At 57.3% G+C, this 25,739-nt stretch overlaps 1 protein-coding gene across 3 annotated transcripts in view; it reads right to left on the minus strand.

Moving 5' to 3' along the window:
- Window positions 1-703: 703 nt before the first annotated feature.
- The window catches only part of TOM1 (target of myb1 membrane trafficking protein), a 34,144-nt gene continuing 9,108 nt past the window's right edge, over window positions 704-25,739 (minus strand). The window contains exons 2-16 of one of the 3 annotated variants that reach the window (XM_074326278.2): window positions 22,729-22,813; window positions 19,458-19,536; window positions 18,380-18,529; window positions 17,920-18,054; window positions 17,666-17,812; window positions 15,025-15,141; window positions 12,544-12,677; window positions 10,696-10,729; window positions 10,233-10,326; window positions 9,447-9,567; window positions 6,977-7,052; window positions 4,102-4,155; window positions 2,628-2,687; window positions 1,683-1,722; window positions 704-1,596 (exon numbers count right to left, since the gene is read on the minus strand). In XM_074326278.2, the coding sequence (XP_074182379.2) occupies window positions 1,442-1,596; window positions 1,683-1,722; window positions 2,628-2,687; window positions 4,102-4,155; window positions 6,977-7,052; window positions 9,447-9,567; window positions 10,233-10,326; window positions 10,696-10,729; window positions 12,544-12,677; window positions 15,025-15,141; window positions 17,666-17,812; window positions 17,920-18,054; window positions 18,380-18,529; window positions 19,458-19,536; window positions 22,729-22,813 (1,481 nt within the window). In that variant the 3' untranslated portion in view covers window positions 704-1,441. The remainder of the gene's footprint in view (window positions 1,597-1,682; window positions 1,723-2,627; window positions 2,688-4,101; window positions 4,156-6,976; window positions 7,053-9,446; window positions 9,568-10,232; window positions 10,327-10,695; window positions 10,730-12,543; window positions 12,678-15,024; window positions 15,142-17,665; window positions 17,813-17,919; window positions 18,055-18,379; window positions 18,530-19,457; window positions 19,537-22,728; window positions 22,814-25,739) is intronic. The other 2 variants (XM_074326279.2, XM_074326280.2) reach the window with 2 other exon arrangements.

Genomic DNA, 25,739 nt, shown 5'->3' on the forward strand with positions numbered 1-25,739 from the left:
GTACCCAAGACCTGAGGCTCTTGAGATGCCAGGAGTGAGATAAGAACCGATGGCCTGTCTGTGCCTGACCTATGACCCAGCTCCTTGAACTGTGTGCCATCATCCACACCGAGCCTTGGTGTCATCTGAAAAATGAGGACAGTGCACGTAGGCAGACGGTGCCTAACACATGACAAACAACTGCATCTGCGTCCTTTCTCCTGGGCTGGACAGCTACGTGACCAAGTCCCAGACTCGGCGTCTGTGAGACGAGATGGTAACTTGACTTCGCCCAGGGCTGTCGTGACAGTTCCATGAGCCCACATATGGCCTAGTTCAGTGCCTGGCACGTGGGCTCAGACAGGATGGCTGCTCTCCGCTCTGCAGGAGCATTTCCCCAACACGCTGCTCCCATCCTGTGATTGCGGTGCCGCCGTTGCAGGGCAGGAGTGGCTTGAGGGGTGACCGCAGTGTGAAGGTGCCCTGAACATGTAGGGGCGTCACTCAGAGGGAGAGCAATGGGGCCTCCCGGCAGAGCAAGTCATGGCTGGAGCCTGGGTGTGAGGTGCAAGGGGGCTGCACCTGCCTGCACCTGGTGAGGTGTTGCTGGGTGCCCAGCCCTGCTGTCCCTGCCTGTACCACCCACAGATGCCCCTCCCAAAGCAGTCCCTGCCACTGCCGAGACCAAGAAGCCACTTCCTACCTGGAGACTGAACGCTGCTAGCACGGTGGTTTTCTACTTTTAATTAGGGATACAAAAGGCACCTCTCCCAGTACAGTAGGATTGACCAACAGGTAGGTGGGCCCATGCCCAGTAGGAAGAGGAAGGATGGAGAAAAAGGCAGTGGAGGAGATTGTGGGGGCCACAGGTGCTCCAGGCACCCCCCGAAGCCTCCCCTGCAGCCTGGGGCTGGGGAGCTTTCGTCCCCACCCCCCCCCCCGCCATGTGCAGCTCCGTACCTGCATAGGGTGCGGCTCAGCAGAGGGCCACATGACCTGCCCTCAACAGCTGGCCAGAGCCTTCAGGCTCCATGAGACAGGGCCCGGGAAAGGGACCAGAGGCTGCAACAGAAGCTTCTATCTCCAGCCTCTCCTTGACTGGCAGTGTGGGCTCTGAGAAGGGGTCCAGGGACAGGATCACCCAGGGCAAGGAGACTCACCCTGGGGCAACCAAGCAGCCAGCCTGTCTGTTCCAGGCCTTCTGGGTCTCAGCAAAGTCGTAGTGGTCGATTAGGGTGGAGAAGGAGGCAGGACTGGCCAGGATCCCAGCACAGAACTGACCTGTTCCCCCAATTTATCTGGTTGCCTCCCCACACCCCTAAACAGTATGGCCCAGCCTCAAGGAGGAGAGAAGTGGGTGACAAGTCACCCCCATAGCAGCTTTAACACTGAACAGGGAGAGAGGCCCCAGCCAAGGGATGTGGGAGCAGTCGGGGTTCGGGCTACAGGGTGCCAGACCCCCTCATAAGGCAAACAGCATGTCGTCATCTTTCCCCTGGGTCTTCTTTCGAGAGGCAGTGCCAGGAGGGGGGCCCGGGGGCCCCTCAGCTGAGGGGCTAGAGAGGTTGGGCAACCGATCAGCCACTTTGGCCCGTTCTTCCAGGAACTTGTCAAATTCTAGAGGAACAAGAAAGAGGCTGGGGGTGGGCTCTGGGGCCCGAGCGGGGGATGAGGGTGGGTGGGCAGGGCCAGGGCCTCACTACCTTCACTGGTGACGCCCTTGGGCTCTTCCGCATCATTTCCCTGGGAAAGCAGAAGGAGGGAAACGTTAGCTGGGTATGGTGGGGCACACAGCAGGGCACATGATGGGGCACGCGGTGGGGCACACGGCGGGGCAGGGCTCAGGCTGCGGAACCAGTGATCCAGACTCAGGCTCCGTGGGCCGAGGACCTGAGCCTTGGCCCCACCCACTCCTGAGCCAAAGGGCCGTGGGTGTCACCGCCTGGCATCTCGGAGCCTTGGTTTTCTGCTTGGTAAAACTCACAGGGCTGTCGGGAAGATAAGATGGACTAGTATAGGCAGAGTGCCAAGCACGGGGTGTGGTGCCAGTGGGTCCTCAATGAACGCTGCTTCTTTTCCTTCCAGTGTCCAGAGGGGTGGAAGGACTCACCTCTATGGTGGAAAGGCTGACACCCACAGACTGAGGCCGGGCACGCTCAAGTTGGGTGCTTGGGGGGGGTAAGCCTCTGCCACCAGACAGAAACACATGGACCCTCGCGGGACCGTGGGCAGGAACATGATCTTGACAGTGGCTTGCAGAGGGCAGCCTCTGGGCCTGGAAGTGCCCAGGTATTTGGTTCTTGGCGCCCGGGGGCAGGGAGCTCAGTGGTGTGCAGCAGGGCTCTGGAGAGCCCGACACCCAGGGGGACCTCACACTGGCAGCTTGGGGAAGAGAAAGCTCCAGCAGCTGCGTGGGGTGCGGTGCACAGGCCCTGCTCTAAAGGGAAGTGCCCAGGACGAGGCGGGCGGCTGGCAGATGGGACACTTCCAGCTACTAAGGTGTCCCAGAGTAATGCTCCCCTTGTCACCACTAGCTTGTCACCCTGCCCCACGACCAGCCACTTCCTCATGAGAGGAACAGGGGCCCCATCAGGCGTGTGAGGAGTGGGCCTGAGCCTTTCCTTCTGGGCTGGGTGGCCCCGACTTACCACGTCAGTGGACAGCCACTGCTCGATGTCCTCCATGAGGCAGGCCTGGGTGACGGGAATCTGGAAGGAAGGGAAGGGGTGAGGCAGGGAAGGGCAGCACACTGGGCGACAAGGCCACGGTCCCACCAGCTAGGGGTCTACCGGACGGGTGGCCTGGGGCAGTCACCCACCCCTGAGCCTCCTCACTTATGAAATGGGGCCAGTCGGACCTGCCTCGCCCCCTTCTGGGGGTGGAGACCCTGGCCTCTCTTCCAAGATGTCTCCTGCCCAGCTTCCTGGGGTCCATAATTCTGCCCATAGTGCCAGGCTGTAGGCAAGGGGGACCCAGGGCCAGTGGGCTAAGCAGGGGATGGGGCGGGGTCTCCTAACAGCTGGAGCAGGGTCACGAGGACAGAATGGGCATCCGGCTCCCACACACCAAGAGTGGGGGTGGGGCTCCAGGCCTAGGCAGGGGCTGAGCACAGGTGCTCAGGGGCACGGAGCCAGGGAGGGCCAGCTGCCAAGGTTGGGATGGGGTCACAGCTGTGGGCCAGGGGCCGCCAGGTTCTGTCTCCCTGCATGTCTGCAGACTCATACTTCATGGTGGAAGGGCCGAGTGGAGGGAGGTGCCGGGCTGACCTGAAAAGGCCGGGCTGATGACTCAGGGGCTGTGCATAACCATGGGGACATTTCGCTCTGGCCACAAAGGCTCCTGCACAGGGGCTGGGGGCTGCCTTCTCTGAACGCTTCCTCAGGGGAGAAGGCGAGTAGAGGTTCTGGGCACAGACTTCGGAGTCAGTCCCTTAGTGCACTGTGACTCTGGGCAGGTTACTTAACTTCTCTGAACCTCACTTTGGCCATCTTTAGGGAGGATAATGACAGTACCTACCATCCAAGTTGCTGTGAGGATTAAACGACGTGATGGACAGAGAGCCCAGCACAGTGCCTGGCACAGAGGGGATGCTCAAGAGTGCTAGTTACCGGTCAGCTGCTTTGGGAAAGTGTGGCGAGTGGTCTTTCTCCAACCAAGCCATTTCAGTCCCCAAGCTCTGTGCCCAGCACCTGTGGCCCCTGGTGGGCAGCAGGAAGCCCAGAAAAGAGGCAGGAGCTGACTTCCCAGCAGCAGCAGCGGCAGCAGCAGCAGCGGCACCCAGTGCTCTGGGCCCCCTCATGAGCTCCCTCTCGCTCTCAACTCTGCCAGCACTCAGCCCAGAACCAGGTGAAACCCGTCACCTCTCGGCTGCCAGAGGGGCTGCCTGAGCCTTGCTTCCGAGTTAGGAACCGGAAGTGCGCACCCAGGGGCCCTGGAATCCGGAGTGGAGGGAGCGGGACCCCACTGAGTGCTGGGTTGGGCCCAGGAGGCCCTTGGCTGCCCAGGCACTCACAGCGGCCCTTGTTCTCCTCTGGGTCTATTGGTCCCACTCCCTCTGACAGCACCCCTGGGGTGGGACCCCTGCCAGCGGCAGCCGCAGCTCTCCAGGAAGCCCCTCCTCACCATGCCTTGTCTCACCATCCAGTCACTGAGGCTCTTCTCACTGCCGCCTCCCATCTGGGTGAGAAAGGGTCACGCTGAGGGAGGCGGGAAGGGCAGGGCCACTGATGCGCTGGCAGCCTTCTCCAACAGGGAGAAGTAGTGGGTCTGCTGGCCCGCTCCTACTTGTGTGTGTGTGTGTGTGTGTGTGTGTGTGTGTGCGCGCGCGTGTGCGCGCGCGCGCGCGTGCACAACCGCAGGTGAAAGGGGACAAAAAGCAGCAGAGGGTGTCACTGTGGGGTGGACAACAGCCCTGGGCCCTCAGAGCCCTGAGTGGCCTGGGCGAATCTACTCCTTCCTTTCCGAAAAGATCCTGGAGAATGGATCTGAGCCATCCCGGGAGAGCAGAGCAGGCAGCCCTTAGCCAGCCAGCTGGCTCTCAGGGGATTCTGATGGGCATCTCAGGCCGAGAAACACTGGCTTACCCAGTCCCCTCATGTTTTATCGAGGGGCAAACTGGAGGTTCCCTGGGACCCCAGAGCAGACTGTTGGGAGAGGGACACAAGAGTCCTGTGTCCTGACCCATCACCTGTGACTGCCTCCCCACCTTGGACAGACCCCACAAGGGGCCTGGCACACACATCCACACGTTTCAGGACTTGTGAACCAGGGGGCAAACACTGGCTGCCACTTGATTCCATTCTGTACTTGGCTGGTTGGAATCACATTCTGACGGTTCAGTGGGAGCGTCTTACCACCAGCCAGACGTACGCACCTTGGGGGCAGGTGATTACCGACCGTTTTAAGCAAGTCAGACCCTGATCTGCTGGAAGTCCCTGACATCGCTCAAGTTATTAGAGGAAGGAGCCATAATTGATCAGTTTCTGCTTTCCTGCAAGCAGAGGAGTGTGTTTCCTCCCTGTGGCTAGCTGCACGGCAGTGTGGGAGCCAGGAGACCGGGCATCTAGTTCTCGTCATGCCCCTGAGTTGCTGTGTACCCCTGGGCAAGTGACACCCATCTCTGGGCTACAGCTCCCTCGTCTGCAACAGGAAGGGGTTGGCTGGGACTGCTGCCCACCAGAGGCCAGGGGCCCGAGCGGGAAGTGCTTTCCGCAGGCTTACAGAGTGTCTGCGGCCAGAATGACGGCCATTGGAGAAGGAACAGCAGAGGAAGGGAGCGTTCATGTCTGCTCCTTCGAGCTTTGCAGGCCACCTGGTGACCTTGTTACCAGCACTGGCACAGTGCCCGACAGACTTGGGCGATTACCTCACAATTCTAAGCCTGGTGTCCTCCTCTGTACGTGGGATAACCACACAGCAGTGCTGCGAAGATGAAATACTTCACCACGTGCCAGGTGCCATGCTCAGGAGGTTACTCTGTTGTCTCACTTAACCTCTCCCTGGGACTGTCTGCTCCTCTGTGAAGGCGGCAGTAACACGCCTTAAGGTCTGTGTGACGACTCGGTAAGGGGGCAGGCAGAGCACTCAGCACAGGCCTGGCACAGAGCGCAGGTGTGACGAACGACTGCTTACGAAGAAAAATGAGGGGACGCTCGGAGACACATGTCAGTGCGCTCTGCGGGTGGCAGGTCACACAGCGCACACAGGGGATGCCTGATCCCCTCACTGTGATGCCCCCAGTGTTCCAGGCCTTGCCCTGTTCTGACTTGGGAATGACTTCCGAGGGAATGACCCCTGAGATGCTGGGGACGTCACTGGGGGTTGGCTGGGACACCCCCTGCCTCCCCCCAACCCCAGTAGACTGGGTGGCTTCCACAGCCTCCTAACTGCTTTCCCAGCTTCTACGCTGGATCCTTCTAAAATGAAAAGTCAGATAAACGTCCCCCTCTGCTCAAAACTATCCACTGCTTCTACCTCACACAAAATCAAACCCATAGCCCTCCCAGCTGCCCTCAGGCCCTTTGGTCGCTGCTGCCCCTCAGGCTTCGTCTCCCACCGGCCAGTCACACCCTGGCCTCAGAAGCCTGTGCTGTCACCAACCCTCTCCTCTGCCAGCCACTTCCTTGCTCCTGCCTCTCCAACCCCGGGTCCTGCTGTTTCTAACCACCTCCCAAGGAGCTACTCTGGGCACTTCCTGGCACAAAAATTCTCACTGCTTGACAGGCATCTAGAAACACATTCAAAGGTATGAGCATCGTGGCTTGCCAAGGGGGAGGGGTCACCCACAGAGCATGCTCAGTGCTGACACGTGACTGTCACTTAATACACAGTCAGCAACGAAATGGCGCTAAAATGATGCCCACGGTGCCGCCTCCCTGTGGTTGTAGGGTCGGAGGTGGGAAGGCAGGCCAGGAGCTGGGAGGAATCGCAAGGCTGATGGACTGCGGGGGTGGGGGGGGGCAAGGGCTGATACTGCAGCTCTTGTTCTCTTGGCCCCTCTGTCCACACGTCTGCAAATAACAGGTCTCTAAAAGAGGCCACGAGGTAGAATATTGACTGAGCTCTCACTGTGTGCCAAGCACCTTAAATGCACCCTCTCACGCATCCTATTATAAACATGTAGGCACTACTGTAAGCCCCAGTATACAGGTGAAGAAACTGAGGGCCGGGCAGGTGGCTTATCTGCTTAAGGACACAGCTGGTAAGTGGAGCTGGCTGGGAACCCGGCTGCTGGGCTCCGCTCCGGCCACACTCAGGCTGCGTCCTGGCTCTAACCCTCTCGCCGTGGGAACTTGGGCGATGAGTTAACCTTTCTGTTTCCGCAGCTGGGAAATGGGAACAATCACACGGGCCACAAAGGGGAAACTGGAGAACAAAACGAGGAAAGGGCGGTGGACGTGCCAAGCCAGTGCCTGGCACATGGGGGGACTGGGAGGCACGCATTCCCTGGCCTTCCTTCTGGACGGGTCCCTGGGTGGCAGCAGGGCCCTCTGCTTACCGCTCCGGTGCTCTGCTGTCGGGCATCCAGGGCTCCAGCCAGGCCGTCTGTAGCTTGGGGGGCTTCATATTTTACCCTGAAATGCAGAGGCCACCATGGCTGTTAGATGCTGCCCTTGCCGTACCAGGCATGCCAGCTGACGTGAGGATGGAGGCCGTGGTTGGGGACAAGCTGGCCTCACATCCCGCATGAACTTAGGTTGTGCCTGGGCGGGGCGGCTCAGGCCCCCAGAAGGCTCCAACTCTGAGCCCTCAGGCCTGCCTGCAGTGCTGGAAAGGTGTCCCTTCCTGCCTCTGGGAATTGCAATCCGGTGTGACTGCATGACAGGCAGCAGCAAGGCTGGAGGAGTGAGGGAGGGTGTTGATGGCCAAAGAACAAGATCGCCAGCGGCTACGGTATCATCAGATTTGGCTAAACTCCTGGGATGAGAAACAGCACCAATGACTCTATGCTCACGGAGAATTCCTATCTACAGACCCTTTCTTGAGCAGCTCCCATTTGGTAATTTTACAAATTGTGGTTCTGTGTCAAGTTGCATTTGAATGGGAAATTCCATCCCGCTGCTGAAAACGGGCAGACTGCCGGGTCAGGCGCCAGCTTGCGAGGCTCACCCACGGAGACCTCCCCCAGCTTCCCAGTCTCAGCGGCGCGATGGACAACGAGCCAGCTTCCCTGCGAGCGCAGGTAGAGCCGGCACAGGTGGGAGGGAGGCGTGGCCCAGGTACCAGGTAGACAGAAAAGGCCTGGGAGGATTCCAGAGTCCCAGGGCACAGGGCAAGGTGAGGAGTCAGGTGACCAGGGCTAGACACTGCAGCTGAAGCATAAGGGAGGGGCGGCCAGGCAGGAGTACAAAGGAAAGAGGAACTTCAAGCTGGGGCACATTCCTGGCCATGCAGGGTGCTTTCTGCTGTGGTGGAAACCAACCCCAGGGGGGCGGTGTGTGTGGAGGCGTGTGCCCGTAGGAGATCCCATGACCCGGAAGGTACGGGGTATGTCTCAGCACAGCTGCTTCGCCCTGGTGTCTCATGCTCTCCCCTGCCCCCCAGCCTTTGTAAGTGCTGTTCCACTGGCCCGGAGCGGCCATCCTGATGACCCCACGCACTGTGCAGGCCCTTGGAGGACAGCACTCACTGCTGCACGGCAGGGGTCTGCGTGCACATCCCTCTCCCCCAGGCGCAGGCCCTGGAGAGCAGTGTGCTTTTCTCTGTCCCTCAGGGCCTTGCTCCCCAAAGGAGTGACAACTCCTTTTGCAACAGCAAACCTCAGCCAGGCTGGTGAGCTGAGCTGAGCCAGGAGCCAGGGGCTCTCCGGCGTGGCCGGTGTGCTGCCTGCTGGGGCCTACACGGGCGGTCACCCTCCTGGCTGCAGGTCCCACGGGACTCATCAGCTTCCGCCTGCACAGCAGACTCACAGGGCCCCTAACTCCATGGCAACCGCGAGCCGCTGTCCCTGAGCACCTGGCCATGGGAGCACACACTCTGCCTCAGGCTAATGATGCCGCTCACAGCTCAGATATGGCTATGGCCAGGGGGCAGGGCTGTGGGCAACCCATGGACCTGGGTGGGCGACACCTAGATTTGCTGGTGTGGAGAGGGTATCTCTGGCCTTTTGGAGGTCTACTGACAGTTCCCAAAGACACCAAAATGACCACTAGGGAGCTGGGGGGGTTGGGGTTGGGGAGGGGTCTACTGGAAAGGTCCCTTAATCCAGAGCTTTCCTTGGCTATCCATCATGGCTGCCCGCGGCTCAACCTTGGGGTCATAAGCAAGGGGCTGCTTCTCTGACACACCTGACCGGAGCCCGTCATGGGGAGCTGAGCAAGGGGCTGGCCCTGGTGGACACTTGGCCATGTACCCAGACTGCTGATATTATCTCCATGAAGGACAGAACCCTGGCTCTGGTACGGAGTGGGCAGACCGAGTGCGGCAACAGGGACTTCTCTGGAGATTAGGATGGCTATGGAACAACAGAAACACCTGGCCAAGCCCCTGAGGACTTATCAGGGACCTCCCTGCCTCCCAGAGGGCTTGGCGCACAGTGTACAGTGCAGTGGGGACCTGGGTTGGACTGGAGACACTGTTTTGGAACCAGACGGCCCTGGCCTCCCAACCTAGCGAGTCACTTAGCTGCCTGACCTGGGGCAAATGACCCAGCCTCTCCATGCCTGTTTCCTCATCTGATCAGACTATGCAAGATTCTGGCACACAGCGGGCATCATCCTACAGGCGATCTGCATCCAGCCCTGCCTGCGGCGCAGCGGTCTGCCACCTGGCCCCACGGCTCTCCAGGCCATGCGGGATTGACTTTGGGGGAGGAATTCGGCCATCATGAGCGGGTGTGCGCAGGGGGCTGTGTGCTTTTCCACACGGTGTGCCCACCAACAAGCCAGGTTCAGGGACCTGGAGAGAGGCTGTCTTCTGACAGGGAGCGATCCAAACTGCAGGGGCCAGGGTGGGGCCAGGCCACTCACTCTTTCCGTTGGTCAGCCAGTGAGCTGCCCCGCGTCAGCGCAAACATGTCAAACTCGTCTTCCAGCCTGCCGGAAGTCTCCAGAGACTGCAGGCCAGCCCTCACACTGCTGGAGCCCAGGTCTGCAGGGACAGAAAGGCCACATGAGTCCACCTGGCCACCCTTGTACATGCCCTGGCCGAGCTGCTCCCTGCCAGACCCAGGGCTGCGTCTGGATAAGCAGCACGGGTGGGGTGGAGACAGGATGGGACGCATGGCTGGGGCAGGCCACTTGCTGGCAGAGGGACTGTGGGCAGTCACTTCCTCTCGGAATTATTTCCTAGGGCTTCGCATGAAGCAGGCAGTCAATAACATTAAAACCAAGGACGGTGAGACGCCTGCATTTGCGAACACGTATTAGGAGTAGACTCTGGGCCCGGCACTAGTCTAAGCCAGGTTCATGCATGAGCTGACTCAGTCCTGTGAAAAAGCCCATTCTTGCCCATGACAGAGGAGGAAACAGGGACACAGGATGTTCAAGTGACTTGCCCAAGCTCACCCAGATGAGTCAGGCCATGGAGAATTCAGTGTCGAGGGCCAATCTCAGAACAGTGGGATTTCTGAGGTTGGAGAGGGCCCAGCAGTTGTGGGGCATGTGTTTTGCCCTGGGCGCTCCATCTTGTAGCAAGAGTCAGCTTGGGACACTGGGGTGAGGTGGGGTCTGGGCTGAGGTTCTGCTGGTGGTGCCCCAGCTCCAACCGTGTAACAGGAGGGCACCCGCAGAACGGCAGGGGTGCCCCACACTTACTCATTCCTGCCAACTGGGACGACAGGCTGCCAGTGGCTGCTGACTCAGGGCCCATGTCGATCAGGTCCGTGGCCGCCTCCGCCTCACTCGGGGCCTGGGGGGGCGGAAAGGGGGACGCCACCATCATCCTCCCTGCCTGCAGCCTCATGCCCTGCTGCCCGAAGCTCTGGCACCTGCACTCTGCCCAAGAAGCTGTCACCAGGGCCCTGGCAGCTATAATTTAGGAGTTTGTTTTCCTCCCCTTGGCCTCTAGCTCTGCTCCCTCTGGGAGGGTGGGAAGACCCCTGGGCATTAGCACAGCCTTAAAGGGACAGTGACAAAAGTGAGAAGGGGACTTCTCTAGGAGCCGAGAGAAGAACGGGCATCCTATTCAGGATATCTAGGGGCGGGGAGGAAGGTGAGGACAGCTCTCCTTCTCCCTGTCAGCACTGCATGATCTCGTCCCTGGAAAGAAGCCATTTACCTTGGCAGTCTGGCCGGTTCTGAACCGCTCAAACCTGCAGGACAAAAAAGAATGGCATTAAGAAGACAGACTGAGAGAGGGCCCTCCAGGCAGAACTTTTCACACTGCAGGGCTCAAATTCAATGGGTGGGTCAGTTAGGGTGACAACACATCTTGTTTGTCCTGGACAGACCCCGTTGAGGCCTGCTGTCCCCAGGGGATAATTAACAGTACCTCTCTTTCACTTGCAAAACCCTCCCAATTTGGATTTTCAATTACCTGGCCACTCTAGTCATGACTAGCAGTAGGCAAATGAGTAAGAATAGACCAGGAGAGAAAATGGGAATGCACAGCACACGGTAAAGGTAAGCACTGTTTTATGAAACTCCGTCAGTAAATGCCTGTGTATTAGTACGTGCACCAGTGGCTCTCTGAAGTGCCTACAAAAGACACACATCCTTACTCTGCACGGAGCCACGGGACCTCCCTCAGACAGGCCAGGAGGCGGGGAGGGGATCGAGACCTGGTCTGGGGTCTGTTCGAGTCTTGGCCCTGCCACTTGTTAACTGTGACTGTGGGTAAATTAGATCACTTCTGAACTTCAGTCTCCTGGCTATTAAAAAGAGGGTGACAGTGGGACCTGCCTCCCAGATGTGAAGATCAAGTGAATAGACTGAGTAACTGTAGACGGGAAAGCCCCAGGCAAATGCCAGGTCTGATGACAGTGGGTATAATAGGGGTTCCAGTCACCTCACAGCCCACACCCTGAAATGGCAAGGAGGGGACTCTTTTTCCACTGGGCCACTGAGCAGGAGAGGCGGGGCGGAGGTGGCCTGCAGCAGCCCCACCACGCTCTCAACTGATTTAGAATCACTCAGAGAATGTCTGTTGATGGATAAAGATATGAAATGAACATGGGGCAGAGGAGGCTGGAACAGCTGGTGTCCCGGACACCCAGTGCTCAGCGTTTTACAGGCATTACTACGTGGACTCCCAGTGACCCTACACGGCAGGTACCACCACGAGCCCCGTTTTACAGATGTGAGAGTGTGGGGGACGTGTCATTCCTGCAGGCCCAGCACCCCTTTCTCTCTTTGATTGTAAGAGCACCTAAGCGCTCCTTTGGGGAACTGCTCTTGCCCCATTTCCTGTGATCCTGGTGGGGCTGCCACCAAGGTGCCACCCTCTCTCTCCCAACTGCCAGGCACAAAGCTGAATCAATCAGAGTTTCTGTTGCAGAGCTGACTCCTGAACAGGGCGATACAAGGTGAGCCAGCATTTGGACACATTTATTGACGGCAACACCCTGGGGACGTGGGCCAGCGGTTTCTGTCCCTAAGGCCTCAGAGCCGCCATGGGGTCTGTCCTTCCTGCTCTGTTGGGAGGAAGAGTCACGGTTTCACTCTTCTTTGCATTCTAGGAGCGATCCATCTAATAGAGGCTATTCTCCTAATCTTTTCCTGCTGAAGTCAGCCAGAAGTGTTTTGTATAGCCTGCAGTCAATGAGCCCTAATTAAGTCAAGTAAGCGGTCCAAGGCCCCCGAGCCAAGCAGTAGTGAAGTGAGCAAGGACAGACCAGGCCTGTCTGGCTGTGGGCCCACACTCTCAGCCACCACCGCTGCCATCTCTGGGGGCTGGCTACAGGGACACAGGTGCAGGGCTAACTGGCAAGGAGATGAGAGTGGTAGAAAGCTGGGCATGCATGCCCACCCTGGAGGAAGACAGGTGGGGACACAGGCACTGGCTGGCCGGCCTGGTGTTTGAAAGGGAGACGCGAGAGGGTCAGCTGGTGAGAGGCGCTTAGAACGGGGGAAGGGAAGGGAGAAGGGGAGGGCAGTTGGCCACATGCCGGGGGAAGAGGTGGGCTACCGTTCGTGACGCAGGAACACGTTGTTGAGATTGTCGTTGACGATGAGCAGCTCCTCTGTCAGCTGCTCATTGGCGATGCGGGGAATTAGCTCCAGGACGCGCTGCTGCATGGCTCGGCACGTCCGGTGCAGCTCCTGCCAAGGGAGGAAGGGAGGCGACTGTGGCCACTGGCCCAGAGTGAGGTCGCCTCTAACGGACGGGCCCTGGGCTCTGGCCTGTGGGTGTGCCTGGGAGGATGGAGAGGTTTCCAGGCTGGACCTCAAGCTGCACAGAAGAGCTTTGGGGGTTCTGCAAGCAAGCCTCTGACTTTTTCTCCGAAGTGTTACACACTGACTTTCACCACACAGGAGACACCCAGCACGTTACACAGTGCTGCTGGCGGAACTCGGCTCTGTGCAGACTTCAGAAGAACGTTCCTGCTGCCATCCGAAACTTCCAGGTGGCTGGCTAAACGCACGGCAACTTCTCCGGGTATACTGGGTTGTTGTTTTTTTTGTAACCAAAATATTAAAAAATAAACAGAATGACTCCAACTATTATCCACAAACCCCAATTCTGAATTTTTGTCTCATAAATTTTCACCGACTTATTTCTTTTTCAAAACTTTTATTTTGGAATAATTTTGAACTTATAGAAAAGCTGCCAAGACTACAGAGAGTTCCTGTAAACCCTCCGTCCAGCTTCTCCTTAGGCTGGCATTTCTCGAAACCAAGACATGCGATTAACTAAACTACAGACTTTATTCAGGTTTCACCAGTTTTTCCACAAATGCCCTTTTTCTCTTCCAGGATCCCACACTGCATTTAGTCGCCATGTCACTGACTGACTTTTAATTAGTAAGTGTTGTGTAATTAAATTTGTTTGGGGAAAACAATTGAAAGCCACAGCATTGTAAGTTTTTCATTGGAAGGACTGAGTATTTCTTTTTTCGGGTACCCACCACCAGGTACCCACAGGTGCCTGCCTGGGTCATGGTCTTGAGGTCCAGACAGTTGCCAGGCACGGATGACTGGCTAACACCAGCTCTTTTCTCCTGGAGGCATCCTTAGGACTAGGCCCTGCCCCAGGAGTGATTCTGGTTCTTTTCTGGACATGTTTTGTTACCTACCCTCTCCTAGAGGAGGTCTTCTTCTCCTGAGATGTCCTTATGAGCCTTTACCGAGGGGCACGGTGGGCCTGAGGACTTTCAACAGCAAGCGGACCTTCCTTCTCTTCTTCCCACGTATGGCTTTGTTCCCACTTGCTTGCCTTCTCAAGAGCAGAAGAGCAGCAGTGGGAAACAGGCCCCTGGGTTCAAATGCCAGCTCTGTGGCTTACCAGCCATATGACCCTGGGCACACTACATGACCTCTCCTTGCCTCAGTTTGCTGACCTGGAAAATGGGGATAAGAGTATCTACCTCATAGGAGAAGGTGAGGATTAAGTGAGTGAATGTTTAACAAGCATCCACATCAGAGCCTGGCACATGGGAAGTGCTGAAAGCATGTGAGCCGGTCCTGTGTCAACCTCTCCTGCTGGCTCCAGCAATCACTCACACCCGCATGGCCCTGGCTCGGGACATACCAGATTAACTGCACTACAGCCGTCCTGCTGTCTCCTCTCTCACCCAAGCTCCTCTCATAAACCCTCATGTAATATTCATATTCATGTGTTCCTTAAACTCCGAGACTCTGGTTTCACTCCCATCTGAAGGTAAAGACCCCTGAACAAGTACACTGTCAGCTGGGTTAGGCACAGGGACACAGGGATGGGGACAACACAGCCCTGTTCTGAAGGAGTTTGAGGCCTGCGGGAGACCGACACAAAATGAGACAACCACACCAAGCACTCCATCCCTTCAGGGGACCGGTGACTCGTGGGCCTTGGGGTCCCCCAGCTTTCTCGGAACCTCTATGATCTCCATGGTGGGAGTGTGTTGGGGAGTAGGTGCCTTTCCCCAAACTTAGCACTTCTGTTCCAGTGCCTGCCCCCCCAAGTTAGGGACGGGACTGTGGGAATATCGCGTGACACACAGGATTGAAGTTCACAGCTCCCACTTGCCTCAACTCCCGAGCTCAGCCGCTATCATTTCAAAACCAGCACTGCTCTCACACCTGTCACACCTGCGTGCTAAGCTCCGTATTCTGAAAGGTGGAAGTCTCACCTTCCAGCTTTTTCTCAATACCGTTTATTGGGATCTTACTCTGAACCAGGCACACGGTGGGCAAAACCTTACTTAATTCTCATGTCAAACTTGACCATGAAGGTGATTATTAGAGTCATCTTACAGATGAGGAAACTGAGGCAGAGGGGCTACTCTGTTCAAACCAGAAAGCTGTAAAGCCCTGAATTCCAGTCTGATGGAGTGCAAGGTCCCTGGTTTAACATCTCCCACGGTGACCAAGCAGTTCCGAGTAAGCATGAAAACTGTAGTGTGGGTGGGGAAGAAACGTGTGTAGGCAAATGAGCAAGAAGTCACCTGGGGGGAGGCTGTGTGCTCACCTGTAGCAGCTCCAGGTCTGCAGGCTCTGCCTGGGTGGGCACCAGCTCCGTCAGCATCTCTGACATCACCCTCACGTTCCCACTCACCATCTCCAGCTCGCTGCGCAGCTTCCCAATCTGAAACACACGGTTGGGCGTGGTGAGAGAGGCCACAGGTGGGAGCTGTTGCCGCTCGCAGGGCCAGAGCCTGGTGCTGCCAGCCCTGTGTGTGGTGCCGGGAGGCGCTGACCTTCTAGCACCCTCTCTCGGCTCCCGGGCACAGCCCTGCACTAAGAGGCCCGTAGTGGGCTTGCCCTGACTCCCACAGGCCCCCCTCACAGAGGCATTACCTACCGTTACCATGTCCGAACTGGGAAGCCTGGTGGAGTGAGAGGCCAAAGGGAAAGAAGCAGAGGGTGAGTGCACCACAGAGCACAGCCAGAAGGCTCCAGCATCTCCTCGGTCCAAGGGCAGCTAACGAGGTCCCGGAGGGCAGTCCCCCAAGGGGAGCGGAGGGAGTCAGCAGGCCCGATTCCCTCCTCGGGGGGTGGGATCTTACCCTGTTCCCTAGGATGACAGGACTTCACCCTCTCTCCTCCCCTAGGGTTTTGTCTTGTTCCTGGTCTGTGCCCCCTAATCTGTTTTGGGGTCCCAAGCTCTTCCAAGGATGAGTCCCAGTACCCCTCACTGGAGTATGCAACTCAGATACAATAATTGTTCAAGGGACGTTAGCAGGCTTTCAGTGATCAAAGGGTCCAAGCCTTGGCCTGGGGAATTGCAGTTGCACAGGCGAGGTGGTAGAAGGCCAGTGTCTCCCGCTGTGGGGCTCTGCGGGGCACTTAGTCTCCTTGTGAACACTGTACACTGTGGATCCAAGAAGGGATCAGCATCGGAGCCCCCAAGTTCATCTGGCTGAAGGAGCCTGTGATTGGGAATATCTCATGGGTCTAGTAGTGAGTGGCTCACATCTTAGGAAAGGCTCAGTCTCAATTGTGTGACTTCGCTGATTTCAGAATGAGTGCTGCTATATAAATTCATGTTGCCTGTGACAGCAGCTACTAAGTACCCAGCGTTTTACGTATATTGCTACCTAAGCCTGACCACAGCCTTATGAGGCACCTATCATTACCCCCAGACTTTACAGGTGAAGATGTGGGAGGGCAGACACAGGCAGTACATCCACGATGGTCCACTGACACCTTCCAAAACTCGAAAAACGTTTGATACATTTGGCCCATTTAATGAACACTCTTGGTATAAGTGAGTGGAAAAATTACTGATCACAAACCCAGCGTGTCCAGGTCAGATGGGACCCAATTACAACGGAGTCTGGGAGTTACATCACTGCATGTTTGAAAAATCTTAACATGTCCCAGGAGACAAAAGGGGACTCTGAAATTAAACAAAGACTACTCAGTTTTGTTTAGTAAGAACCTTCTTCCACTGGATATACTCAGAGTCTGAATCCATGGACATGCTAGACTTCAGGCAAAGTGGTTAAAATTACAACCAAGATAGATATATTTTGGATCACAGGGTGATTTTACAATTGTTATGTACCTTTAATTACTTGTCCAGTTAGGAAAACGTTTCTAAGAATATCTGTAACTCTGGGAGGTGATTTTATGACTTGCTGGAAGGTATCAAAGTACAGGAGTTTCTCTTCAAATAGGTTAGGGTGTTAAAGGCTGTCGGTGAGTTGACTTATTTATAAACATCCAGACGATACCGTACGGGAGGATCAGCGGGTACACTCTGGAAAGTCAAGTTTCACTTTTGTTTCCATCGTGTACCTGTGTATCTCACCAGCACTTTTAGCAGCTAAGCTGTTATACTTAGCTGATGTGATGGGTCTGAAGGGTGTAAAACACCTCAGAAGTGGGCACCCTAACAATGCAAGGCTTTGACCCAGACCCCAGGAGCCAAGTCTAAAATGATGGAGCACCCTGGCTGCGGACATCCCTTGTAGGGGGATCAGCTTCCATATGCCACACATTGCCCAGGGCCAACAGGTGGGTCACCTCGCCTCCAGCTTTAGGAGGAAGCAACTGAAGGACAGGGGCCAAGCTAGGGGGCTGCCCAGGAGAAAGGTAATCATTCACAGCCACTCCCAGGGCCCTGGGAAAGCTCTGCCCGGCTCTGCCCCTGAGCAGCTTACACTGAGCCTCACATCTTCTTGGGGCTTCGCATGAAGCGTCAGGAAGCAGTGAACGGGTTTTCAAAATTATTTTGTGCGTGGATGTCTTAAAACTGTTTTTAGCCAGAACCTCTGTTCAGATGAAATCGTATGCGCCATCCGGAGAAGGTGGAGCTGCTATGGTTGCCGGGCTACGCTCTGGGCGCTTCCCTTTCCTGGTGCTTCCCAAGGGGCTCCCCGGAGCACACGGTTTGGAGAACAGCCGAGGCCCAGGACAGAGCCTGCTTGGAGTCAGACTGACTTGAGCTTGAATCCCAGCTCTGTCTCTGATGAGCTGTGTGGTTCTGGGCAAGTGAATTTCTCCCTTTCAGCTTCATCTCCCAAACAGGAAGAGTAACACACACCTGTGGGGCTGCTGTGAGGACTGAAGGGAGTCCCCACAAATGACAGAAGCCCCTCCATGATGTGAGGGAGGGGCCAGACCCACCGTCCTGCACCTCGTGGCTCTGACCCAGGCTTGTTTACCTGCTCGGGGGTTGGTGCTATGGGTGTGTCGCTGGACAGAGTGGCCGGGGTGGGCAGAGGGGCCGTGTGCAGGCTCGAGTCCGCTTGGTGGCTGGCGTCAGTGCCCACCGAATTCTGTCCTGATGGTGCCTCCGAGCTGAAAACAGTCTAGAGAGCAAACAACTGGAAGTCAGGGGTGACGGGAAATAGCTGCAGAAACCTCTCTGGTGAGCACTCCTGCCTCCCCCACCCGCTGCCCCGGTGCATCTCCTCACCCTCTGGGGTGTGTGGATGGGCGACAGCATGTCGAGGTCGGTCATCGGGAAGTCCAGGCCCTTCCTGCGCAGGTCCTCGTAGACGGCGACCACACCCGTCAAGTCGGGCGAGCTGCGGAACGCGTCGGCCCAGGACTGAGAGGGAACAAGGGGACACGGCTGATAACCACGGCTCATGGTGCTCTTGGAAACGCCCAACCCGCCCCCGCGAGAGCAGAGACCCGTCTCCGACTTTCGGGTCCTTTGACTACATCACGCAGACAGCCCACCCCATCGCAAGGCCCACACTCAGAACGTCCAGTCAGCAGACAGGTGAGGTGGCCCCAGACGAGCAGCAGATTGAAGCCAACAGAGAAAGAGCAGCAGTGGCACAGCATCTTTCTCCCTGGCCAGGCCCAGAGCTCTGTGCCAGGGAAGGAAGCTGGCACTGAGCTCCCCACCCGCCCCACCTGTCGCTCACCTGGATGAGGTTGAGCACCTTGTCATGCACGCTGGCGGGCGGGTTGTTCTTGGGCAGGATGGTCCTCACCAGCACGCCCTCCACGAAGTCCTGGCTGGCAACCAGCACGTGGAAGCGATGCCCGCAGTTTTTGACGCAGGTTTCCAAGACCTGGAGGCCGTGAGGCACCCGTGAGCACCAGTGAGAGGAAGGGGAGCGCCCAGGCCCCCCACGCTCACACTCCACTTATGTCCCAGAGGGCGCCTGAGATGAGACCCTGGAACATGGACAAGCAGGGACGACGCTGGGGCGCGGGGCCCTGTTACTGGGGAGGGGGCTGGAGGGGGCAGAGGGCGGTGTGCTGGCGAGAGGTCCCTCGCTGAGTGGCCTCAGTGCCCACAGAACCCTGTCCTGATGCTGTTTCTGAGCTGAATACAGCCTGGAGGGGAGGTGGCTCTCTGGGTAGAAACCAAAGAGAACTTTCAATCAAATGGTGACCCTGCAGCTGAAGGAAAAGCTGCTCTCCTCCCCTCTCCACTCCTTATTCCTGTTCCTGGCAGGAGAACTCGCTTTTCAGTGCAGCCGCATTTACCTGGATATAATGTGCTGTGGGGGACGCTGGGACAGAATGCTCTCGTCCCCACTCCCCAGCCAAACCCACCCTGACAGCCAGAATGCCCACTCACACCTGGCCTGTCCTATTGTGGGCAAAGACTGTCCTCAGCCACTGGCATTTGTTTTGTGTTCATTTTTCAGGGCGTCCAAGTGCCAATCAGAACGCAACCTGGCCTGCCAGGCTTTCTGGCCCCTGAGAAGCTTGGGTTCACTGAGTGTCTGTATTACCCAGCAGCCCCTCTGGCCTGAGTTCTCCACGACTGGTTCTGGAGGGATGGGGGCCTCAGTGTGCCAGCTCCCCATGCCAGCAGGTTGGAGAGAACGTCTTTCCAAATGGCCCTTCTTGCCACTCCGTGTCTTCCAGCAGTATAGAGAGGACGGCGCTTTGCCCACGGACCTTTCCTTCCCAGCCCTTGGAAGAGAAGCCCCATGGTGCCTGTCCATGGAGGCTGTCCATGGACAGACGGACAGACAGGACACTCACCGTGAGAGCCAGCATCACCTCGTGGAAGTTCTTATTCCCCACGATTCTCTTCTTTATTGCTCGAAAGGCATCTTTGGGACTGGGCAGGACAAAAGGAAGGATTGGCTGAGGCATGGGGCCCCCTTCTCTGACACGGGGGGGGGGGCTGCTTGTCTAAGATCAGGGGGCTCTGGGAAAAGGGAATGGCTCTTATTAACCATTCTCCCTGGGTCCCCTCTGTTTTCTGGGTATCAGGTTCTAATCACACCACCTGCCCCACCAAAGTCCTCCCAGTAGATCATGAATACTTGGCAGGGATTCCCAATGTGTGTGCACCAGAATACCTTATGGGGGAGGTATGAGTGTTTGTTAAAAATGCAGAACCCCAGGCTCTGACTTGGCCCTGTGAACCAAACTCTCAGGGGATCTGCGTGCTTACCAGGCCTCACGGGCTTCGTATACAGACTGAAGTTTAATATGAACCAATAACAGGTGGGCACAGAGTCCTATTGCCCCATCCTGGCCAGGTTCCTCTACCCATCCGTTCTTCCACTCAAGTCTTTTAAGTACCCACATGTGCTGGCACCACGTGGGGTGCTGGGGACATACAGGGGAACAAGACCACACAGCCCTGCTTTCAAAGGTCACATGCTCCAGGGAGATGGGCATAAATGAGGGAACTAAGCGGGTCCTACGGTAAGAGTGAATAGGCGTGGGACGGGGGCAGCGGGCCAGGGAAATCTTCTCTGAGGAGGTGGCATGACAGCTGAGCATGACAGTGGAGATGGCACCAGCTGGCAGAGCAGGGGAAGTGGTTAAGGTGGAGGCAAGAGCCTGGGGCAGGGTCCTGGGTGAGGAGGAACTGATACATGGCCACACCGAGCGTGGGGGCGGTGGAGCGAGGGCCTGAAACGTGGCAGGGAGGGTGGATGCACCTAAGTGCACAGGGGGCCCGAAGGCCTTGGTGACAGCCTGTTCTCCCTGTCCCATCGTTACTCCACTGCCATCCCCACGCCTCACGCCTGCCCCTGCCCCCAGCCCCGTACAGGTGAAATCCATGTTGCCTCGACCGACTGCTCTTGCTTTAAGGCTTTGTGGCCCCCCAACTTCCATGTCCTCGCCCACGACGCTTTCCTAGTCCTCCATCTCCCTGGCATGTGCTGCCACAGGGCACTAACTGGCGCCTCCCGGAGGGCAGGGGCGGCATCCTATTGGACACCTTGCTCCGCCGGGGCCAACATCTTAGGCCAGCAGGTGGCTGCCGGGGCCTGTCCTGCTCTCTGACCAGGCGTCTGTCTGCCTGTCAGTGCTGACCTCCAAGGACAAGTCAGGAGAGTGAGGAACCCTGACGTGGGTCCCCCAACAGAAGAGGAGGAGGCAGGAAAGCCCTCCTGGGGACAGACCCCACGTTGGGGCTGCGATGGAGAGGACACGCAGGGGAGGGGCCCCGTCCTAGAAGTGTGGGAGCTGTTTTCAACTCAGGGCCCTGGGACAGCTCCTCACCCTCGGGGCTCGTTCTGGGGGAAGCTGGTTTCTGCTCCTGGACGGGCTGCTCACCTGGGGCCACTTCAGCTTCAAAGGGACTTGTGTCCACCTCTTAGAGAGTGGCCCGGAGAAGGCCACAGCATAGGAACCCAGGGATTCTGGCTTGTGTGCCACTGCTGTGGGCCGCCTGTGTGCCTCGTACTCTGCTAGGAAGGGGTACAACATGGGTGCCAAGAAGACCACAACCCAGGGGGCGTGGACAACAGACGAAAGTTTCGACGACAAGCTTAGAGAGGCCTGGGTCACGTCTGCTCTGCTCACTGCTGGTTCCCTAGAGCCGCGTGAAGTGCCTGAAGCACAGGAGCTGCTCAAAGCCACAGCACGCGCCTCAGGGAGTCGGAGCCCCAGTTCTGCCAAAGTCTACAAGGGAGACAGATGGCGCCTTGCCTCTCCAAGGACCCAGCGGTGACTTTCAGCCTCGATGTTCATGAAGACCCAGGCCTTGTCATAGGTTCCACGACGTTTCCTGCCTCCTGCCTTTTCTCTGGGTGGCCCTCCCATCATGCTTATGAGTCCAGACATAGGTATAGCGTCTCTCCTAGCGCCTGGGCAAGCACATGGGTCTAGAGGCCTGGCTGAGGGACAATGGGAGGCACCAGCAGCCACTGTGTCCCCGACTTGGCCTTGGCTGTGTGACGCCGACCCCCACAGCCTCCCTGGGGCTCTGGGCTGGGTGCTCCCTGCCTGCTACCTGCTTCCCGCCTGCCCCTCTACATGCAAAGCACTGCCTGGCTGAAAGGACCCCTCGCAGGCCAATGGGGTCATCTCCATGAAAAAGGAGGGAAATGAGATCCCGCTCCAACCGCCGATCCTGACTTTCCAGAATAGAGGTGTCGGCGGGCTGCATGTCCCGCTGGCTGTGGTCAGCACAACCCTCCCCACCCATCCTGGAGTTTTCCTGAGAAGGCCAGTGGAGCCAGCATCCCCAGTCTGCTCACTGCAGGGCCCTGGGCATATGACTGGACGGCCGGAAAGGAGCTTGGCCTTGGAGGAGAAAGACTTGGAGAGGTAGTGACTTGCGCAAGGTCACACAGCTAGCTGGTCAGGGAGGGCTAGCCAGAGACCAGGAGCCAGGGAGGTGACGCCGCCCCCATGTCACGTCAGTGCCTTGGCAGGACTCCTCGGCATGAGCAGGACACCGTGAACCGTGCACCGGAAGCGCTTGGCAAAGGCCAACTGATCAGCCTCTCAGTTCTGCTTCACTTTCACTGCCCTCCCCGTGACCCCCAACCCTCCCTGCTGATTTCAAATCTTAAGGAAATGAAAGTCTGTTCTTGCTCACTGAGAAAAGCTGGGAGTCCCTAACACACATTCCAGCCTACGGGACGCAGAAGTGTGCTTAGGGCCGCTTCCTCATCCTAAAGGTCGCAAGCTGGACTTGTCCTAGGAAGAGGCTGCCTCGCTGATGTTCTAGGAAGATCGGCTGGCGGCACTTCTGCCGCGAGGCTGCGTGGGCTGGCAGCACCCGGGGCCCGCTGGCCAGCTGCGCACCTGGCATCTCTGGGCTTCTCATGCATCTAGTGAGAGGGTAAGACAGGATCTTGGTTCCAAAATGTTTAAAATGCCACACTGCTGCGTGGGGTGGGGCTCAGACAACCTCTGCAGACCCTCCTGACCCTGAAGACCCCAAGCAGGGCCTGGATTTTGTGCAGAAGCAGTGGGACCGGGGACGGGGGCCCCTGGCAGGAGGCAGGGCGCAGCGGTCAACGCTGCGCTGCAGGTGGCCGTCCCCACTGTGCCCGCTTACCCTTCCTCCGTCTCGTTGATGATGTCACAGATCTCCATGTTGAGGGCCCAATCCTCGCTGTGCAGGGAGCCATCTGTAGCTTTCTCTGAGGAGAAAAAACCACAAGTCACAAAGGTGTGTGGTGTCCCCGATGACAAACTCACATGGTGGGGTGGGGACGTGTGGGGAGGGGGTAGGGTGGAAGAGATGGAGAGGGAGGATGATGGATGCTTTCTGGGCACCCGAGATGGGCCTGGCACTGTGTTCTCTACATTGTCCCATCGAGTCACTTAATTCTTATTAGCAGCCACATGGGACTTGGGAGAAGCACTGTCTTGACCACTGCGGAAGCTGTGGCTCAGAGTACCAAACAGATGTGTCAGGCCTGCACCAGGCACTGGGGATGCAAAAACAGACCCGATGGACGCGGTCCCCACCCTATGGCGCCCAAGAGGCCGAGGCTCTGAGCCTGGGCCTGTCCGGGCAGAGGGGGGCCATCGCCATGTGACTGGGCAGGGCCAGCACGGTCAGCTCCTGGTAACTGTGGCTTCTGTGACCTTGGTTTTGAAATTAGCCTGACTTCATTCCACCCTGGGTTCTACCTTGGGTCCTGTGGCCAGATGGATGCCAGTGTGGCCCAGGACACATGCCTGGCAGCTGAGGCATCAGGTAGAGACGCAGCAGCAGGGTGGGTTGCTTTATTCCCTAGATTATGGCTGGGGGAGGGGATGAGGAAAGGCTCCCCTTAAAAGGGCTGAAAGACGGACTCATTCACTTTATAAGTATGTTCTGAGTGTGGCTTCTTTGTGTCACACTCCCCACCCTTGGGGACTCACACACTTACTGAACCAAATGGGAAGAAACAACGAGAGCTGGACACGTGCCCCTCTGAGCAGAGGGTTGGACCCTATTCTGGAGAGTTCGGGGAGTAGTGGCTAACGACCCATGCAGAACCTCCTCCTTCTTCAGAAGCCACTTCTCAGTGACCCCCGTCACACAGGCCAGAAGGACTGGTCATCCCTGACTCCTGGACTCCCTCTAACTGGCCTGACTCTCCATCCGACCCACTCCCCATCACCCTACCCAGCCGGCCAGCACCCTCCCCCTCTCGGACGGACGCCTCGGCTCCTCTTGCCTCGCTCCTCCCCGTCCATTCTCCCTGCAGCCCAGAGGGAACTTTCTGACGCTTGAAGGGGACGGTCTCCATCTGTGCCCCAAATCTTCAAAGGCCCCCTCACCCTCAGCCAGGCCGCTAGACCCTTCCATGACAGTAACGCTTTAACTTCCCGAGTTATATTCTGCGCAGCACCAAATCCCGTTAACTGTTTCCATGAAGAATGTGATTTATCCTCACAGCCCTATAACGTGTACATTATTGCCAACTCATGAGGAAACTGACGTGTCACACTGTGGTAAGGGAGGAGCGGCCACTGATGCCACTGGCCCCATCTCTCATCAGGGGTCAGGGAGCTCTGCTTCCCCAGAAGGGTCGTCTGGAACACTCAGGCCCTTTGCCCCCTCCTCCGGGACCCCTGGCTCCACCAGCAGGCCTCACAGTGGTTCCTCAGTCAGATCCCCTTATGACTCCCCAGTGACCCCTGAAAACGATGCACACCTCTCTTCTCCCGAGGGAGAGAACACAAGGTTATAGAAGGGACTGTGATCAGGTAGGCTGGAAAGGGGCAGCTGGGATATTTAGAAGTCAGGAAAGCCATCCCAAAGAACCAAGGTGGGTGCCGAAGGACTTGGAACCGTCTGCTGTCAACCTGAGCACAGCTGGCAGTTCCTTAGGCCTGAGTGCCAGCAGTGGGCAGAGCCATTCAGAGCATGGAGTGTTTTCTGGGGCAGGGGTGGAGGGGAAGGGGGGCTTCAGTCAGCCTAAATAGGAAAGGGGAGAGGAAGAGAGACAAGACCCAGGTGACAATTTTAGAGGAAGAAAGATGTGCTGACCTGGACGGGCCCAACCTACCCATCCGTGACTTGCCACTTCCTTCAGGTGTGGCAGTAGACCGCAGGATTGGGAGAGATATATGACTTCCTTAATAAAGATTTCTACGGGGGAGGTGTGTTCTATTACGGGCAGAAATTTAAACCCACAGGAATCTGGGGATATTTGTTTTGCTTTCGTGTTTAACCACAAAAGTAACTCAGTTTGCTATTTAGAGAAGGGGATGAAAACTCTGACAGTGGTTACCAGTTCCAAGAGAATGACAGCTGACTTCCTTGCCTCTGAGCTGTTGGTGGTAACCTTCAAAGCCCCCAGGAGCAGTTCTGCTCTTGTCCCAGCTCCTGAGGAAGCCAGGCCCTGCAGACCTCCCCCAGCCACACTGCTGTTTCGGGCTGGCCAGCCTGTGGGTCTGATCACTGGACGCCTGCCTGTCTGTGTGCTCGGGAGCCTGTCCCTCCACGTTGGGCCTGGTGCAGATACCACCCCCCGACGGCTCCAGAGACTCTGCTCAGTACGGTGGCAAAAGCACAGTCAGGTTGGACACAGGCACAGACATGAGAGCTGTCTGGCCTCACCTCTTTACTTAGAGACCAAGGGCAAGGATCCAAGCCCTCTGAGTGTCCGTTTCTCATTTGTCAAACCCAGATAAGACTGACGGCTTCACAGACATTAAGACTTTTCAGCCAGATAATGTATGTACCACGTCAGCAAGAGCAGTGACCAGTAACTGCTAAGTGCCAAAATCGTGCCTTGGCCCAAGTGCAAGAAAGAGCAGCCACCAAAACACGGCTGCTCCAGGCCCGTGGTCCCAGCCTATTCACCCCCAGCGGACCCCGAGTATCTGGGGGGCAGCAGGCCCTCCCAGCCACAGGGGTAACCCTGCTCCTTCCACTGCTTTGGAGGAGGCCACTTCTGCGCTGCTCACTGACACCGTGGTCAGCATCATGGATGTGGGGCTCACTGACCTCCTTCTCCCCAAGTCGGCCAGGAGGGGAGCAGCCGAGAACCTTCTCCCCACCCTGCACATTCAGTCTCCAAGTCCTGTAGGTTCCAGCTGCTCAGAGTTGCCCCCCAACTCCATTGA

This window comes from Rhinolophus sinicus, chromosome 1 (assembly GCF_057876585.1).
Source record: "Rhinolophus sinicus isolate RSI-liver-muscle chromosome 1, RSI-T2T, whole genome shotgun sequence".
Classification (NCBI taxonomy): Eukaryota; Metazoa; Chordata; class Mammalia; order Chiroptera; family Rhinolophidae; genus Rhinolophus; species Rhinolophus sinicus.